Source organism: Microcaecilia unicolor, chromosome 7 (genome assembly GCF_901765095.1).
Source record: "Microcaecilia unicolor chromosome 7, aMicUni1.1, whole genome shotgun sequence".
Classification (NCBI taxonomy): Eukaryota; Metazoa; Chordata; class Amphibia; order Gymnophiona; family Siphonopidae; genus Microcaecilia; species Microcaecilia unicolor.
This window is the reverse complement of record NC_044037.1, coordinates 194,474,383-194,493,646: the sequence shown is the minus strand read 5'-3', so window position 1 is coordinate 194,493,646 and position 19,264 is coordinate 194,474,383. Positions and strand designations below refer to the sequence as shown.

At 44.3% G+C, this 19,264-nt stretch overlaps 1 protein-coding gene across 2 annotated transcripts in view; it reads right to left on the bottom strand.

The window, feature by feature from the left end:
* Window positions 1–3,379: 3,379 nt before the first annotated feature.
* The window catches only part of INPP1 (inositol polyphosphate-1-phosphatase), a 48,696-nt gene continuing 32,811 nt past the window's right edge, over window positions 3,380–19,264 (bottom strand). For both annotated transcript variants that reach the window (XM_030209946.1, XM_030209945.1), the window contains exons 4-5: window positions 14,490–14,664; window positions 3,380–4,791 (exon numbers count right to left, since the gene is read on the bottom strand). In XM_030209946.1, the coding sequence (XP_030065806.1) occupies window positions 4,224–4,791; window positions 14,490–14,664 (743 nt within the window). In that variant the 3' untranslated portion in view covers window positions 3,380–4,223. The remainder of the gene's footprint in view (window positions 4,792–14,489; window positions 14,665–19,264) is intronic.

Sequence of the window (19,264 nt, the reverse complement as noted above, 5' to 3'; positions counted from 1 at the left end):
TCAATCATTTCCTCCTCAGCTGTCTCTTTTCCAAGCTGAAGAGCCCTAACCTCTTTAACATTTCCTCATATGAGAGGCGTTCCATCCCTTTTATCATTTTGGTTGCTCTTCTTTGAAGCTTTTCTAACTCCACCATATCTTTTTTGAGGTACAGCGACCAAAACTGAATGCAGTACTCAAGGTGACATCATACCATGCAGTGATACAGAGGCATTATAATATTCTTGGTTTTATTTACCATCACTTTCCTAATAATTCCTAGCATCCTGTTTGCTTTTTCTGACCATCCCATCCTGGTGCATTATGGGACTTACAACATTGATTTCAATAAGCAGGATCAGACACTATAAATCCCACACGGCACCAAGATTAGGGGATTACCAGCTATGTTGTGGTACCTGCCTAGTTTGATTTCTCGAGGTTCCCAGTTCAATTTTCTGTCTTTATATTTCTGTTTCTAATTTGTGATCCCTTGTTCTATATTTGGTGAGGTTCTGCCTATGTTTTGTGTGTGACTGAGGTGTGCTATTCTGTTTGCATGTAGTTTCTGTGTAGAACTCTGCAGCAGAACACTTGTCCTGTTTTACCAGTAGTGGGTATATTGGTTTTCTAGGGCCCTGTGTAATACTTGTAGTGCTGCCTATTCATAGGAATTAATGCTATTGTTATACGGTAGGTCTGCTACAAATATGTTGCGTTAGGATTTTTATCAGGTTTTGTGTTACTTCACAGTGTTCCTGCTAGTGGAGATATTTATGTTGCTATAACTTAGATGGCATGACAATCAGAATATATAGAAACATGCATGGCATATTTTTTGTATGGTAATTTCCATGGAGAAAATATGGGGGGCTGAGGAAGTGTCAGACCATGAGGTGGTTGGGGGCAGAGGAATCTGGATATGTTGTTGGGGGGGAGAAGGAGGGTTCTTATGAATTAAAAATGTAAACATGCTCTGCATCCACAATAATTATCATACTTTATTAGACCAAAGGTCCATGAGGGTCATGCAGGAAGTGTGTCTTGAATGTGAGTATTGTCTACTAGGTGTGTCCCAACTGAAAAAAGACTGAGAACCACTATTGTAGAAAGAACTCACTGGGGCACTCCATAATTGCAAGCAGCTAGAGTGCTCTGTTTTGTTGCTTGTGTAGAGTCTAGACCCTGTAGCTGCTCTTGACTTGGATAACCACAACTAAAGCTGTGACAAGAACCAAAGAGCAAAACAACAAGCACTTATATTATGGCCTCACCTCAAACTAATAATTTGTAATTCATGTAACACAAACGCAATTACTAACAGATTGTTCTATCTGTCCCCTATAACATCTTATATAACTGGTTCACACAATCTCTGACTAACAGTTTCCATCTGCAGACCGCATTGCCGTAGCTCTAAAGCTGGGATGTTTGCGATTGGTTGCACAGAGAGTGATGGCCACTAGCTGCTGACATAAATAAAGCTGCTGACACTCCTCCCTTGCCTCCAATCCCACACCGCCCACAGCTTTTCCATATCACAGGACGGGGGGGGGGGGGGGGGGGTCAAAGGAGAAGCAAGAATATCGTGGGGGCCCACTCCAATGCGTGGGCTTCTATTAGTAAGGGAGGTGGGCCAACCTGCCGATCACTTCCTTGTATGCAAAAAAATAACAGGTTGGGGGTCAAAGATAGCATCAGAAGCAGACGCATGAATACACGCTGCTTTCTCTTTACCTCTGAAGTTGGTGGGCGCTTTTGTCAGTCCTGGCTGATTGACAGTATGTTGAAGCGGAAAGGAGCCCTGAGCGCTTTCCTTCCGGTCTTGGTTGCTCTGCGGCACCTGATCCACTCTAGCGGGTACAGTGACACGCCATGCTGATACAGTGGCTCCTGTTACTGGAGGACCGCCGAGATATTCGACGGACCTTAGCCTGGACTGGGTTTGTGGCAGTGGTAAGATCTGTTCCGCAAGAAGTTGGAGTGGAAGAGGACACTTCTGGAGGTAACATGCTGGAGCTGGGGGAGATTAAAAAACTGGCTGTCTTGGCTTTGGAAACTCTTTGGCAGGCTATTAAAACCATGGACACCAACCTTAAACAGGCAATGTCTGTGATTAAGTTGGACTATAGGGCTATCTCTTCCAAGGTGAAGAAATTCCATGACTCATACAAACATGAAAAACCTTCATCCTCATGCACTGTTATGTCCAGGGGCGGCCGCACAGGGCCTCGCACTCCCATGGGCCCCGCGACAGCCTTAGCATCTCCCTCCCGCTTCCTGCTTCAGCCGTCATTGCCATCTCCTGTTCTCAATCTAACTGCCTTGGTCAGCTCTCTCCTACTCCCTTTTGGCTCCCTGCAGCACTACCTTCTTCAATCTAGGCCGCCGGCAGCGTCAGGTAAACACACTGGCTTTGGCAGCCCAGAAGCGTTCTCTCTGCTGCAATTTCCTGTCCCGCATAGGCGGGACGCTGCAACAGCAGGAGAGCTTCCAGGGCCACCAAAGGCAGCGTGCCTACCTCACTGACACTGCCGGCAGCCCGGAAAATTGAAGACGGCAGTGGTGCTGCGAGCCAGAACTAAGGGAGCGGGTAGGAGAGAGTTGAAAGTGGTGAGATTGAGACGGCCGCTGAGGTTGGTCTCCCCTTCCCTCTCCTCTGCGCACCCCTCATCCCTTTACCCAAACAATGCAAGAACTCTATAAGCTGCTCTATCCACATTGTCATTCTTTATTGTTGGTAGCATTTTTATTGGACTTCACTTATATTTTCAAAGATGCCAGCTTGTGTAGCATAAGGATGTACACAGAGGAAGTATTGGTTTCAGCTGATTAGTTCTAAATCATAATTGTGTCATTTGGAGGGGCTGGTTAGAGGGACTCACTCTGTTCTGATGTTTTCACCTAGTATAGGGCCACCACAATAGACATTATGAGTACCAGGTGCTTAACAATCAGACAGTTTTTAAAAAAATCATTAATTTGGTTGAGACCTGGGAGCATTTAACATCTTTTTTTTTTTCCTGTGCTTACATCAAAAGAAAAAGATGGCAATTGGGAACTTGCTCCTTTTGTTCTGTGGAATGCAGTAGTATATTATAAAAATGCACTTGCCTTTTTTATTACTACTGTTTCAGAGAAGGTATTGAATACTGAGGGAAGGATTTCCTTCATGCAGAAATGTCCAGAGTCAGTCTAAATGTGCCAACATTGTCCGGTTCAGCACACTATTAGCCATTAAGTTCATACAACATTAATTATGTTCAGTGGAAAATAAATCTGTTGGCTTAGGCTGCTTGCTAAGTGAATATTCAATCACTGTTTTATTATTGCTAGCAAGTATTACATATTAAGGACATTTATTTTAATTAATTTATCCAGTCCTTACATGCACATGCTAAGGTGTCCTAGGATTGCATTGTTCTTATTTGAAAATACAAGTTTTGCTTGATTTGTCTTTATTTGAAATAACAAATTTTAACACACATCTTGTCAATAAGGGGCAGGACTAGGTGGGGGCAGGGGATCCCCACTGAACTGGTCTGCACAGGGCCCCACAATTACTAAGACTGGCCCTGGTTATGTCATGTGTGATCAAAGCACATGATTTCACGCTAACCCATTCTAAGGGCATATCTATACTTAGCTTTAAGGTGGCTCGTTGTTCGACCAGGAGAAAGCATTCCACTGGCTAGTTAATCTTCAGAACCAAAGAGATAGCCATGTCCAAGTGGATACAACATAGCTGCCAACTTACCCAGTTCCAGTAGGAATACTGTAGGCTAGTCCTGGATTTCGGGCAACCTTATCCTGATGCATTATGGGACCTGCAGCACTGAATCACGTACTATAAATTCCACAATGTATTGGGGATAACAAGCTAAAAAGCAGGACTGACACAAAATGCCCTTCATTTCCTACAGATGTGGTGTGGTATTTGTAGTACATGATTCTACATACGGAACTCGGTGCTGCAGGTCACATAACGCATCAGGATAGGGTTGTCAGAAATCCAGAATCAGCCTACAATGTTCCTACTGAACTGGGATATTGGTAGTTATGACACTAGCAGTAAAAAATGTAGTAGTACTCCCTGAAAAGTAGAGTGCAAAGGTAATTCAGATCTGAACTGCTGTCTGCAACATCATGTATCTACTCAACTAAATGAAAAGCAAACAATCTTCAGCAGTATACAATGGGAAACACTACTAACAAATCCACATTTATTGCAGTGCAAATTTTTTTTAAAGGCCAAGCTTTTCTATTAGAAGGCTTAAGAAGTTTTCCAAGTGTTCCTTGCTTTTGAAAGCTATAAGCCCTCCTTTGTTGGACCACTTGTATAAACCATCAGCCCCTGCCTCATCAACATTGTATACCAAGTGTGGCAGGTCCAGCATGGTCTCTCCATTCTTCATGTGTTTCAAACATTCTTCCCAGTTTACTATCCCTCCTCCCAAGGACAACAGTATGGCATGAGCAGCACAGGAATCCCATCTGAATGTGTAATCTCCAGAGATGGAATAAATATCGACCAGACCCAGCACAACGCAAAGGCTCTTGTAACCAGCTCCGGCTGCAAAGTGCAGTCTTTCGCCACACATATCGGACAGAATGGTCTTAATCCTCTCTGTTTCACGAGTACTAGTGACAACTGAAAAATGGTGACACTCATACTCTATTTCCCCACTGTCTGGATGGCGATGGATATGGCAGATGCTGTCATCTTCATCGTGATCATCAGAGGTAGTAAGCTGGGTGGAAAAAATTTTGGTGCCCATGTATGAAATTCCCCAGTAGTACTGTCCTTCCCACCTGCAGAAAGAAAAATGCTAGGTTCAAAACCGCCATTAAGACCCACCTTTTCACTCAAAACTACTCAAAACGTTTGTGCTTTGGTTCATAGCCCCAGCTGTGATCTTACCCCTTTCTTCTTCTCTCTCTCTGCCTTGAATCAGGGGTGTAGCCAGACCTCACGGTGGGAAGGGGTCAGAGTCCGAGGTGGGGGGCACATTTTGGTCTGCCACTTTGCCGCTCCCCACCCACTGCCGCAGCAAAGACCTTGGCTGGCGGGCATCCCCAACCCCCACCAGCTGAAGCGTTATCCAGCGCCGGTCTCCAGCACAACCATGTTGCCTGCCCTGCTCTGTCTTCCCCTCATGTCCTGCACGCTCCTTTAGTGAAACATTGGGCATGCTCAGCTTCATTAAAAGGAGTATGCAGGACGTGAGGGGAAGACAGAGCAGGGCAGGCAACGCAACAGCACCGGAGACTGGTGCTAGACAAGGCTTCAGCTGGCGGGGGTTGGGGACCACCACCAGCAAAACCAGGGGCCCAGAGGACATTTGTGGGGCCCAGGCCCCCGTGGCCCCATGTAGCTATGCCACTGGCCTTGATAAGGATGTTTTTTGTAAACCACATTAAAGCCTTATGACCTTTGTGGTATATCAAGCATGTGTAAATAAAATAAATAAATAAATAACAAAGTTTCTTAGATCAAAATGTTCTGTGTTTGGTATATGTGGGGGAGGGGAGTAAAGGAAGAACAGATATTCAATAAAACTTACAGTGCTTATCATACACTTTTTCATACTGCTCTGGTCTGGGTGCATAACAGAGCAGTAAACTGAAATCCAATCCCATAAACTTTAAATTCTAAGCAGTTTAATACTGAATGTCTTTTTCACCCAGTCTCTTTAAAATAAAGCACATAGTGCTACTGATCATGCTCCTTATCTAGGGGGCATGGTTCAAGCCCCTTCTCAACCTCTGAAGTAGCAAGTACACTCAACACCTGAAAATACAACCCTCCATTGCCCCATGTAAGCTGCATTGAGCCTGCCATGAGTGGGAAAGCGCAGGGCACAAATGTAACAAAAAAAATACGCAGAAGTCTCCCAATAGGGGTAAGAAACCCAGAATCTCAACAAAATACCCTTTCCCCCCCACTTCTTCAGGAATAACAGGGGGGCTCAGTGACCCCTGTGCAGTGCTACCTCCTATTCCCTTCTCTCACTATTGCACCTTCATGCCAGAAAGGAAATTCAAACTGCCTGCTTTTTTCCTTGTGGTCCAGTAGGGGCAGCAGAATACTTTTTGATTGGAAGGGCCAAACAAACCGATCTCCAGCACTACCCCAGACTCTCTAGTTACTGATGCTGTGTTGGAAAAATATTGCTGGCCGTGACCCCAGTGGCCCACTCTCTCCCACTGCCTTAGGCCCAGGGACAGAAGAGAACCCAGAGAGAAAGATTCAATCTGGAGACCCCCCCCCCACACAACAAAAAATAACATAAAATACACTGAGTAATGGGGACTCCAGATTTGTCACCCCCAGCACACCATCTCTTACCCACTCAACCCTACACCCTTCTCTCAATAGGTTGCCCTTTTTTCTCTTCCAAGGACTTATGCTACCCATTACCCAAAACCAGCCAGGCTGTCATGATCTCCTCTTGATGCCCTTCACTGCTCCTCTTTCACATTCCATCCCCCTCTATCCTCCTGCCCCCAACCCACTTCTCATACTATACTAGACTCCTCTCCTCTCATGCTCCAAGCCACCCCTCTTCCCCCCTCAAACTCACCCCTTCCTCCCGTTTACCCACCATGAAACCCACCCCACTCTCTCCTACTCACTTTTCTTCCTGTGTGAAAATTAATGCTCATACTTGTAGGCCTTTTGTTAAGCAGGACACGCCTCAGGAGTGTACTATATCACTCTTGCTATTTGCTTTTACAAAAGGAGCCACTCAGAGAATGTGGACTACATGGGGATGAAAATTCTCATAAAAATCACTTTTTTAAAAAAGATATTATGTTGAGTTTAACCAGCCTGCAGATAACATTGTCTATGGGCTGAAAGTTTCTCGAGATTTTGGGAAAATGGCTAGATTCAAGATCAACATGGATAAGACGGAGACCCTTAGCATTAATGTACCTGAGTCAGTAGAGGAAGGTCTGAAGGGGTCTTGGGTTCATGAATCGCTTAACAAGGATTTGATGCAAAGAACTCCTAGCTCTCGGAGAATGAATCTGTTCTGTTGAGACTAGAGTAGTGAAGGAGCTGAGGGAGACAGAGGGGTACATAGAAGACCCCTACATGGATGTTGTAGAGAAGTCCCACCTCCATTCTGGCAGCCCCTGTGCTGCCTTGGAGGAGGGAGGTTTCCTAAAAGGAGAGCATCACCCTAGTGAAGTAAGAAGTAATCCTGTAGCGAGGACCTGCCTACCAGGGGACGGAATATCCTCTTGCACAGAGGATGTGTCTCCGAGAACATCAGCCCAGGATAGATTAGGGCAGCTATTGTAGTTGGTGATTCAATCATTGGGCGTGTAGATAGCTGGGTGGCTGGTGGACGTGAGGATCACCTGGTCACTTCCCTGCCTGGTGCAAAGATGGCGGTCCTCATGTGTCACCTAGACAGGATTTTAGACAGTGCTGGGGAGGAGCCGGCTGTCTTGGTAAATGTGGATACCAATGACACAGAAAAATGTGGGAGGGAGGTTCTGGAAGCCAAATTTAGGCTCTTAGGTAGAAAGCTGAAATCCAGATCCTCCAAGGTAGCATTTCTGGAAACGCTCCCTGTTCCACGATCAGGACCCAAGAGGCAGGCAGAGCCCCGAAGTCTCAATGCATGGTTGAGACAAAAGTACAGGGACGAAGGATTTAGATTTGTTAGGAACTGGGCAACATTCTGGGAAAGGGGGAGCCTCTTCCAAAAGGATGGACTCCACCTTAACTGGGATGGAACCAGGCTGCTGGCACTAGCATTTACAAATTATATCACAATGATAGCGTGGATCATATTAAAGAAGGGGTGGTGCGCAAAAAGCAGCAGGGCAATCAATTCGCAAACTCCAATGTGATAACAGAAACAAGCAGATCAGTACAAACCAAAAATGCTCGACACAGGCCATGTTTCACCCACGCAAGGTTCAACACAAATCTCCTGTAGATGGTAGCGTTTGCCCAAAAAACAAGCAGGGTCTCTCTCCTCTAAAAGTAAATGCTGTCTCAAAGGTTTATACACAATCAAGATTTCTGCTTCCTGAGTATCAACAATATCTTATTCCATTCAGTCAGACCAGCAAAGGAGCTGATTCTCTTCCTTGTACACTCCAGTTGATTCTGCCGAAAGTAAGGTACAAAGCCAACTGATGTAGTGGGGAAAACCATACAGTTTTTGCTAGGAGAGGAAAGTGGCATGGACAGTATGGCATGCCTCAACGTTGAAAGAGCTCACAGGTCACTGGGGGCTCCAAGATCAACTTGCCATGAGATATTGTGGTATGTTTTCACAGCTACCAATTTAAAGAGCGTGTGGCAAAGAAAGCATAGTCAATGGACCCACTGACCTAAGATACATCAAAATTTGTGCTGATCTCTCCCCCCATCATGCTCAAAAAATGCAGAAACTTAATATTAGCCTGGCTGAACTGTACTTTATATTCCAAGTATCACAGGTTCCACCCTTTTGGTTTGGCCATTGTCCACAAAAAGAAAGCACATAAGTTTCAAAACATGGAGAAACCATCCTGGGCCTAGGTAGAGGCAGGGCTGCTAATAGTGGAGCAAGCATCGTATCAGTGTGATAAACCTCACACGGCTTGTGAGGAAAGGCCACGCTGGCAGAGAGTAGATCAGGGTGAAAGGAGATTGCAATTCAATAGATATGGAGGCAGTTCTCTGCATGAGGAGAAGTAAGGTGCTAAAAGTGGCAGGAACAGAAAGCAACAGATGGATTTTATAAGACCATTGAACATGGAGCACACTATGAGCTGCTTTGGCTGTGGGGGGGGAGGGGGGAATAAATTATGATTGAGAGGCTGAGTGAATGATGTTGGATGACTGGGTGTGGGTAAATGTGTCAGTAGGAGGGAGGGAGGGAGTGGGGAAGGAACAGGGATTGGTGATGCCAGTCTTATTTATTTATTCATTCATTCGTTCAGAAGTTACTTTACCGCACAAATCTGACTTGCAGGGCTAGGTGGTTTACAGTCTAAAACACAGTAGTAAAAAGGAACTACAAAGTATGATAGTAAAGATAATCATTAAAATCTCATCCACAGAATGACTAGTAAATAGAAGAGACAAACACAAAGATAAGGCACAAACAAAAATACTGGTGCGAGACAACAGGACCGGATCTCAGTATTGAACTCCAATGGGATAAGCTTGTTGGAAAAGCCAAGACTCTGTCTCAGCTTTAAAATATGTTTAAGAGATTATTCACTCCACACAAAAAGGAGTAAACTGTTCCATAACTGAGGAGCAATAAAGAAAAATGTGGACTGGCAGATGGACTCATAGTGAGCATACAGGGGAGTACCAAGCAATGGTCATTCAATGATCTCAAGAGGAGTGTAGGGTATAATTAGAGAGTTTAGATATTGGAGAACACCCATTCTAAATGCTTTAAAAGTAAGAAGGAGGATTTTAAATTTAATGTTGAGTAAAGTGGTAGGGCAGCCGTGTTAGTACATTTTGAAGATAATAAATAAAACAAAATGAAAAGAAAATAAGATGATACTAACAATATATTTTTATGAGCTTTCGAAGGTAACCCTTCTTCTTCAGATCAGAAATTCAGAAATGAGCAAATGATGACATATTTCAGAATATATCTGTGAAACATAAAAGCATTCCAGTGACAGTCTCATGCAGAAGATAGGGGTGGGTGGGGAAGAGGAATTGAGAAACAGAAATGTATGGGTAATCAGAGGGTGACAAAGCAGTATAATTTTATGGTTTATAATGTGATAGGAAACTCAGATCTTTGTTAAGTCCTGTCTGGTGGGTGCCAAAACATTTAATAATTTTAACTTTAAAGGTTTTATGTTCCTGGATGGTTTTGAAATTTTCTTTTAGTATTCTTACCATAAAGTTATTAGTACAGTGCTCTGGTCTGGCAAAATGTCACCCTGGTTAACACTATAGTTTTTGATATGGTGTCTCACCTTAAGCATTTGGCCTGGCTCTCCAACATAGCATCCTTCTTTACATTTTTTTGGACTGAATAATATACTCTATGTTAGAAGAAGAGCATGTGTAAGTTCCCAGTATGCTGAATGTTTTTCCCCACGTGAGTGACTGTGGGGTTCTGTGATATGTGTTGGCACAGTTTGCAGCTTAATATCTTGCAGATACGTGCCATTCTCTTTTTCAGTTTATACTGGGAGTTTTGTTTTCACTCATTTTTGTTTCAGATTTGGTGGCTGTTGGAAGGCTAGCATAGATGGAGCTAGGAATGTTTCTTTCAGTAATTTATCTTCCTGGAGTAGTGGCTATAGATCTTTTATGATTCTTCTCAGTTTTTCTAGCTCTGCATTGTAGGTCACTATAAAGGGCACTCTCTCTGTGATTTTCTTTTGCTGGTACTGCAGTAAGTTTTCTCTGGGTGTTGTAAGGGAAGAGGCAATCTTCTTGGAGATTATTTTGGGGTTGTAATTTGTATCCTTTTAGTATGAAGGCTTCATTCAGAGTTTTGAGATGTTTATCTCTGTCTCTTGGATCAGAACAGATGCAGTGGTATCATGTGGCTTGGCTGTGTATAATGGGTTTTTGTATGTGAAGGATGGAAGCTAGAATTGTGGAGGTAGCTGTATCTGTCAGTTGGTTTCTTGTATATAGATGCTTTTATAGCCTTTGTTGATAGAGACTGTGGTGTCTAGAAAGTTTAATGATGTGGAAAATTGACTTTTTCTGTGGAGTAATCAATTTTGAATTTGATAGAGGGATGGTATGCATTGAAAGAAGTGTAAATGCTTTTATGTTTCACAGATATATTCTGATACATGTCATCATTTGCTCATTTCTGATCTGAAGAAGAAGGGATACCTTTGAAAGTTCATGAAAAAAATGTATTGTTAGTCCAATAAAAAAGGTACCATCACATTTTCTTTTTTTTTGTTTTGTTTCTATTTATTAACTTTAAGTTTAATGCAAAATTCAATGGGAAGCCAACGATGCACTCAAAGTAAAGGGGTTATTTTATCTGACTTATGCAAGCAGCACAAAAGCCACATGGTTGTATTTTGGAGAGTTTGCAACCTTTTCAGCATGGAGAGGGGGAGGCCAGAGTAAACAACATTACAATAGTCAAGACGAGACACTAATAGAGAAAGAATAAGAGAATGAGAGGAATCATGGTCAAAGTAAGTTCTAACAGCATGTGATTGTCTCAAATTGTCTCAAAATGAAGAAACTTGTATTACATTTAGAAGCCACTTGTGGCAGGAAAGAGAGTTGATAGTCAGGGGTAACCCCCAGATAGCGAAATTAATCTATAGGGGTTATTGTAGTGCCAAGAATAGAAAGATCAAAGGATGGTCAAAAGGGTTACCAGTGAACCAGCAGGTGACATTTTTCTCAGGGTTCAAAATGAGACAATGGTCCCTCAGCCAGTCTACAATGGAATCAAGGCATAAATGTAAACTCAAAATGTCCACCTTCACTGGATTGGTATAGTGGATCAGTAAAATATCATCGGCATAAAAATTAAAGGAGATAGCCCCTTCTTGAATAATGGTAGCCAAAGAACTCATAAAACCATTAAAAAAAATAGGTGACATAATAGAACCCCTTTGGCACTCCACATGAAAGAGCTTTTGTTGTTGAAGTAGCAGTAGAAGTGAACACTGAGTTTGATCCTTCAAGAATGATTCAAACCACAGAAAAACAGTGCAGGAGAGCAACAGGGAATGATCAATAAAATCAAAGGCAGCCGAGAGATCTAAAGATACTGCAAGGGCAATGTAACCTTTATCTAGCTTAGAGTGTATCTCACTGATGGGCTGATGATCAGAAGCAAACACAGGCGCTAGAGGCTGTTAGGGCCATACTAGCGCCTGCGTTTGCTACCATCCCATGATCAGAGCCCCCCGAGCACATGAAACAACGTGCTTGCGGGCTATGAACGCAACTCCAGACTCCGTTCCTTTTATCTTGCTGCACCATATGCCTGGAATAGACTTCCTGAGCCGGTACGTCAAGCTCCATCTCTGGCCGTTTTCAAATCTAAGCTAAAAAAGCCCACCTTTTTGATGCAGCTTTTAACTCCTAACCCTTATTCACTTGTTCAGAACCCTTATTTTATCATCCTCACTTTATTCCCTCATCTCTGATTTGTCTTGTTTGTTTGTCCTAATTAGATTGTAAGCTCTGTTGAGCAGGGACTGTCTCTTCATGTTCAAGTGTACAGCACTGCGTATGTCTAGTAGCACTATAGAAATGATAAGTAGTAGTAGTAACTAGCATGCAAATGCATGCAAAACAGGTCTCTTAGTGCAAGTAGCATGCAAAAGCATGCTAAACCTATTTATTCCCAATGATCAGCAACCAGCGCACCAAAGATTGGCACGCTGGCCGCAGTAAACCCTACGCCAACTCGGAGCTGGCATTAGGGTTTGCAGACCATTGGGGAGGAATGGTGAGCCCTGTCCAGCATGCATTTGTATGCTAGCAGGCCCCCATTCCCCCCCAATGCAGCAGCCCCACACAGGAACCCCAACGCGAACCCCCCCAGCAACAGGGGGCTGAAGGTCCAGCAGACCTCCAGTCCCCCCGACCCCCCCCCCCCCCCCGTCTCCAGCCCCCCCCCCCAGCATCCCTCAGATGTCCTTGGTGGCCCAGTGGGCCGTGGGTCAATCCCCTCCCCACCTGGTGGTCTAGCGGCCCTTCCCCACCCCCCTACCTTCAGTTGGAGGAGGGAGGTAGCCTCCCTCCTTTTCCATTGGCACCCAGCCCTGCCTAGTGCATCCTGGGTTGCGCTGGTTGGGGCTTCACACCATATAAGTGTCGCGTTCGTGAGTCCTTGTGCCGGGCTGAGCATAGAGACAAGGACTCGCACCTGCGCTCTGCTAGGCAGCCGAGCAACCTCGAGGCTTCACCTGTGGTGACCGCCGTTCCCTGAGGGTTGAGTCCCCAGGTGCGGGCGGCCGACAGGACTTCCAGATGCAGGCAGTGGTCAGAGGTGGCCACAAGCAGCAGGCAGAGAGTAATCCGGATTCAGGCAGTAGTCAGAGACAGGCAGCAGGCAGAGAGTAATCCGGGTTCAGGCAGTAGTCAGAGACAGGCAGCAGGCAGAGAGTAATCCGGGTTCAGGCAGTAGTCAGAGACAGGCAGCAGGCAGAGAGTAATCCGGGTTCAGGCAGTAGTCAGAGACAGGCAGCAGGCAGAGAGTAATCCGGGTTCAAGCAGCAGGCAGAGACAGGCAGCAGTGGTCAGGATACACACAGGGTCAGTAATAAGGAGGCAACAGACAGAAAATAGAAGCAGCGCAAACAATCACCTACCAGAGTAGAAGCCGAAGCATGGAGCCCAGGAGGAGATCAGCTGATAAAGGTCCGGCGTCTGACGTCAGCAGGAATCCACAGGGTGAAGGGTGCTGCCATAGGATAGAGAGCAGGAGGGGGGAAGACTGGGAGGCCAATAGAAGCGGAGCGAGGGAGGACTAAAGAAAAGGAAGACACTGATAGGCCAGGGGAAGGGAAAAGAGGAGGAGCCAGGGAAGTGGACTGCCGAGGTATCCAATCTCATGCTGGACAGTAGGCGGGGCGAGGAATCCCAGCGTCCTGGGGGTGCAAATGCAGCAAGCCCAAGTCCCGGACGCGGATCCTGCCCCCAGAGAAAGAGAGAGAGAGAGTTGGGACAATTCTCGGAGCGCCGGCCCCGCCAAGATGGCCGGCGTTCCACTTCAGACGTGCCAAGGAGTGCCGAACCTGCCAAGATGGCTGGTGTACCGCCCCGCGGGAGCGCTCCATCACTGAGGAGGTGAGGAGCATGACAATAAGGGAGAAACTCCCTTATATAGTGTGACTTAAAAAGCAGAGAGCAAGAAACCTCACCCTGAGAGATAAGGACTCCAAGGAAAAGATCCATAGAGAGGTGGAGGATATACATCAGGAATTTCTATGCTTTTATGAAAAGTTATATCAGCCTGAGAGGAAAATGAACCTGGCATTTCTAGATCAATATTGTTAGGAAATAGATTTGCCACCTTTACCACCAGGGAAGGCTCAACAACTTTCTAAACCAATTTCAGTAGAGGAAATGCTGTGGGTGATTAAAACTCTGCACATAATAAAGTACTAGATTTAGATGGCTTTACCAATAAATTTTTACTAGTGCTTTAGGAAACATTTAGCAAAGCCTTTAACCAAGGTGTTCAATGCAGTGGATAGTGATACCGAGCTACTGCAGACTTGGCAGTTAGCTGGTGTAAGTGTCATAAGTCAGGGAAAGACCCCACCAGCTGTAGTTCCTATACATCAATTTCACGTTTGGAAACAAATTAGAAGCTTTTCACTAAAATTGAGACAAAGTGATTGCAGACAGTAGGCTGCCAAACATTTGATAATATTTGACAGGTTTTGCACCTTGACAGGTCAGAAGGGTCAAGGCCCCAGTGTTAATAACCATTAATGTGCTTTATCGAGCAGAAATACCTGGGATGTGCACATGCTGTGTCAAAGCAAGATTATATAATTTACTGTCAAGGCCTATACTGTACCTGGATGATTTTGGATCCTGCAAGGCAAATGGTTGATTGATCACTCCCATCACAGGTACGCCGGTGCTCAGGTCATACACACCAATTAAAATGGTCACACATTGGAGGCCATGTGAATATATTCCATGAATTGGTGCACTATCTCCACACCCTTTTATATATTGGTAAGTTGCGTCTTAAAGACAAAAAGAAAAAAAAATCATGAATACACAATTCATAAATATTGAAGAGGCAAACAGAGCAATAGTAGTTCCTCTATGTAAGGCCTTTGTTCTAAGCTAAGGCTTCTGCTATACTTACAGTACAGTACTTTGTGCTGGTTACAGGGGTCTAACTATATGATAAATTCTCTTTAGGTCCAATTACTATCTTAGATAAAGAACTGTTAGGCCCAAAGGAAAATAAAATGCATACTGATTGTAATATTATTTGCTTATAGGTATTAGAATTACACCAATGCTCTATATAAAGTTCTCAACACAAACAGTTTCCAAAAGATTAATACTAACATTCCTTCTCACGTCTTGTCAGAACTCTCAGGTTTTTAGCAGTAGTAGCTATGTTCTGATATACCTCATTATATATTGTATTATGCTTCTACTCTGTGTCCGGTGGCTGCATAGATTAATTAAGGGATCCAACAGGACATGTAAATTATATTGTGGGTAAATCCAACTTTGCTGTACCTGATAATTGTCATTCCTTGAGTCCTGCTAGACTAGTCCAGACAGGGAGATACACTCTGCTCACTTCCCTGTATATAATCTAATGCAGCAGGGATGCTGATCAGTGTTGTTCTTTCTCCAGCAGCAGGAGACATCAACTGGTGAGCAGGATGAGTCAGATTTGGCAGAGGGCGTGTCTTTTTCCTTGACTCTGCAGTTTAGGAATTGGAGCCTTGAGAGTTCACTCTGAAGTCTAACATTGATGCTGTTCCTCTCAGGAGCACCCCAAGCTGGAACTATGCCCTAAGTAATACCTCCTAGCACCCAACTCAGTGTGCTGTGGGCACTGCAGTGGAGACAATGGATGGGGAGCAATTTTTGCAACCATCTCCTTTGTGCCCTGTGCAACTGCATCACCCACACAATCCTTGGGACAACACTGGTTCTTCCCTCCCTCGCTTTGGGGTTATCCATGATTCCCAGGGACAGGCTTTCTTGCCTAGGATATTAACAATAGAGAGCGAGAGTTCTCTTTCAAAGATCCAGTCAATTTCTCATTGACTTTGGTAACATTTTTACCTTAATTCATAACCCCCAGAAGCAGGACAATATGAGGAAGTTGCTTTCACTAAAAGCGCAATTCTGGCACTATATGCTCTTCTATAATATAGCACTGAAGTGTATTAGCATGTAACTGCAAGGGGGGGGGGGCATACACATGAGCAGTGAATGGATGCAACATAGGCATGTTCCCCACATATGTGAATAAGAGAGTGACATGGTAACCGATACCACAGTAACTGGGACATTTTTTAAAATTTCGACGGTAGCACCATGGTAACGGTACACTGTAATGCGGTGTTGTCATGATAACAGGGTCCAAAACTGTGGTACTTCTGAAGTAATGGGGATAGCAGGCTGGCTGCCCCCCCCAAGCCAAGCCTCAGGGCCTTTCCTGGGCCTACCTTAATGAGCCCTGGTGGTCTAATGGGCTCTTTGGGAACAGGCAAGAACACCACTCTTTCCTGCCCACTGCTTCTTCAGAATGGCTGCCTACAGATCTTGGCAGCCATTTTGAAGAAGTGGTAGTGCTGGGCAGGAAAGAGGGTGGTGGGTTCTTTCCAGACCCCCAAGGTAGGCCCAGGAAGGGCCAACTGAGGCTCACAGGCAGAGGGCTATAGTATGCAGGGGCAAGTGCTGGAAACAAAGGTGGATGGAGTGTGGGTGCAAAGAGAGGAGCTGGAAAAAATGTAGATGCTGAGTGTGAGCAAGGGGGGGGGGATAGAAACATAGGTAGATGGTGTGTGTATGCAGGGGGGGGGGCTGGAAAGAAAGATGGATAGAGTGTGGGTGCAGGGAGAGGGGCTGGATAAAATATAGATGATGTGTATGTGTGCAGGGAGGGGAGCTGGTAAGAACATAAGAATAGCCATACTGGGTCAGACCAATGGTCCATCTAGCCCAGTATCCTGCTTCCTACAGTGGCCAATCCAGGCCACAAGTACCTGGCAGAAACCCAGTTAGTAGCAACATTCCATACTACCAATCCAGGGGCAAGCAGTGGCTTCCCCAATGTCCATCTCAATAATAGACTATGGACTTTTCCTCCAGGAACTTGTTCAAATCTTTTTTAAAACCCAGATACGCTAACCACTGTTACTACATCCTCAGAAAACAAGTTCCATAGCTTAAATTTTGAGTGAAAAATATTTCCTCCTATTTGTTTTAAAATGATTTCCATGTAATTTTATTGTGTACCCTAGTCTTTGTATTTTTTTTTTAAGGCGGAAAAATTGATTCACTTTCACCCATTCTACTCCACTCAGGATTTTGTAGACCTCAATCATATCCTCCATCAGCCGTTTACTTTCCAAGCTGAAGAGGGGGTACTGGAAACAAAGGTGGATGGAGCGTGGTGCAGGAAGAGGGCTGAAAAAAAAGGTGGATGGAGTGTGGATTGTTTACTGTTTCTTCATGGATTGAAAAATAAACTATTTTATTATTAGTGTTTCATTATCAGTATTAATTATTGTTCCACTTTCAATATTAAATATTGTTATTTGAACTTTAAACTACAGGCCTAAAATGTTTACTTGCAATGCCTGTAAGCCCATTAAATTGCATAAAATCTTCCTTTCTGCTTTGAGTGGGAAGATGTGGGGAAGAAAATTAAGACTGCTGGGATGGTAAGGGACGGGGATGAAGAATGCAGGGACAGTGAAGGGATGGCCTGCTTGACTGCATGGATGGGGTGGGAATGAAAAAAAAAATCTTTGGTTGTGGGGAAGGAATGGGGATGAATCTTTTCCCCATGTCACTCTCTAGTGCATAACTTATGGAATACTGCAATTTGTGTGGGTGATTTACATAGTAACATAGTAAATGATGGCACATAAAGACCTGTACGGTCTATCCAGTCTGTCCAAAAAGATAAACTAATTTTACATGGTATGCGATACTTTATATATATACCCAAGTTTGATTTGTCCTTGCCATTCTCAGGGCATAGACTGTAGAAGTCTGCCCAGCACTCTTCTTGTACTAAAAGTTCTGAAGCTAACGTCAAAGCCCCTTAAAATTTACACTCAAGCCCATTCATATCTATTCGGTCACGATCAGGGTATAGACCGTAGAAGTCTGCCCAGCATTGGTTTTGCTTCCCAATTACCGACATTGCCACTCAATCTCCGCTAAGATTCCGTAGAGCCATTCCTTCTAAACAGGATTCCTTTGTGTTTATCCCATGCATGTTTGAATTCCATTACCGTTTTCATCTCCCCCACCTCCCGCAGGACAGCATCCCATGTATCCACCACCCTCTCTGAGAAAAAATACTTCCTGACATTACTCCTATGTCTGCCCCCCTTCAACCTCAATTCATGTCCTCTAGTTCTACCGCCTTCCCGTCTCCAGAAAAGGTTTGTTTGTGGATTAATACCTTTCAAATATTTGAATGTCTGTATCATGTCACCCCTGTTCCTTTCCTCCAAGGTATTCATGTTCAGGTTGGCAAGTCTCCCCTCGTACGGTTTGCAACGCAAATCCCATACCATTTTTGTAGCTTTTCTTTGCACCGCTTACAGTCTTTTTACATCTTTAGCAAGATACAACCTCCAAAACTGAACACAATACTACAAGTGGGGCCTCACCAACGACTTGTAGAGAGGCATCAACACCTTTCTTCAGCTGGTTATAGACACACTCACACCATTGACCTGGCATGACTGTGCCTAACGTGCGCATATATCTGAATTCTATAACGGCATCTGTGCACACAGATGCCGTTATAGAATTGGCACTCAGCATACCCCATCGTGGTGCCTCACACGTGGTACCTAGTTATAGAATTGCCCCTATGTGATCAAGCTGCACTGTGCAGAGCTTGCAGTAATCCTTTTAACACCATTCAACCATAGAATTTTAAAGACTCAAAACAGCTTTATCTGTCTGTAAACTAGAGTTCCTTCCTAATTCCATGTAATCCTACACTAAGCTCTATGTTTATTCAATTTTTCTGCAGTAAAAATTGTTTTGGAAGGGGGGGTCAAATCTGTATCTGAAGTTGAATCTCTATTTAGATAAGTAACTATCACAGGTAAAGCATGCACTGAGGACAGAATAAGTTAAATCAGACTTGCAAGTTTTTCTCTTTTGCTACCTTTTGTCATCCTAAATTATGTTTACATTGTTTAGGAAATAAGAGAGTTGTACCTCCCTCCCCAGAGCAATGTCCAAGCAATTCAAGTTCCCATGCTCACCTGAGAGAAGGAAGGAGAAAATCTCCTATAAGAATAAATCACTCCTTGCTTTTTTGGCCTCAGACAGACACCCAGACAACTTCTTTCTTACCCAGAGTTTGAGTGCATCGCCCTCTACCCCAGCAAGCAGGAGAATCCTGTCAGTTTCTGCACAGCGGCACTGCATAAGACTGATTCATATACGTACTTCTTACAATAGCTTACAATACTTCCCCAGGGCTGGTGCAAGGGTATATGGTGCCATAGGCAACTGCCCAATTCAGGGCTGGTGCAAGGGTATATGGTGCCATAGGCAACTGCCCAATTCACCTAGCAATAGGGTTGGCCGTGCCCCTCTCCCAAGTCTAATCTT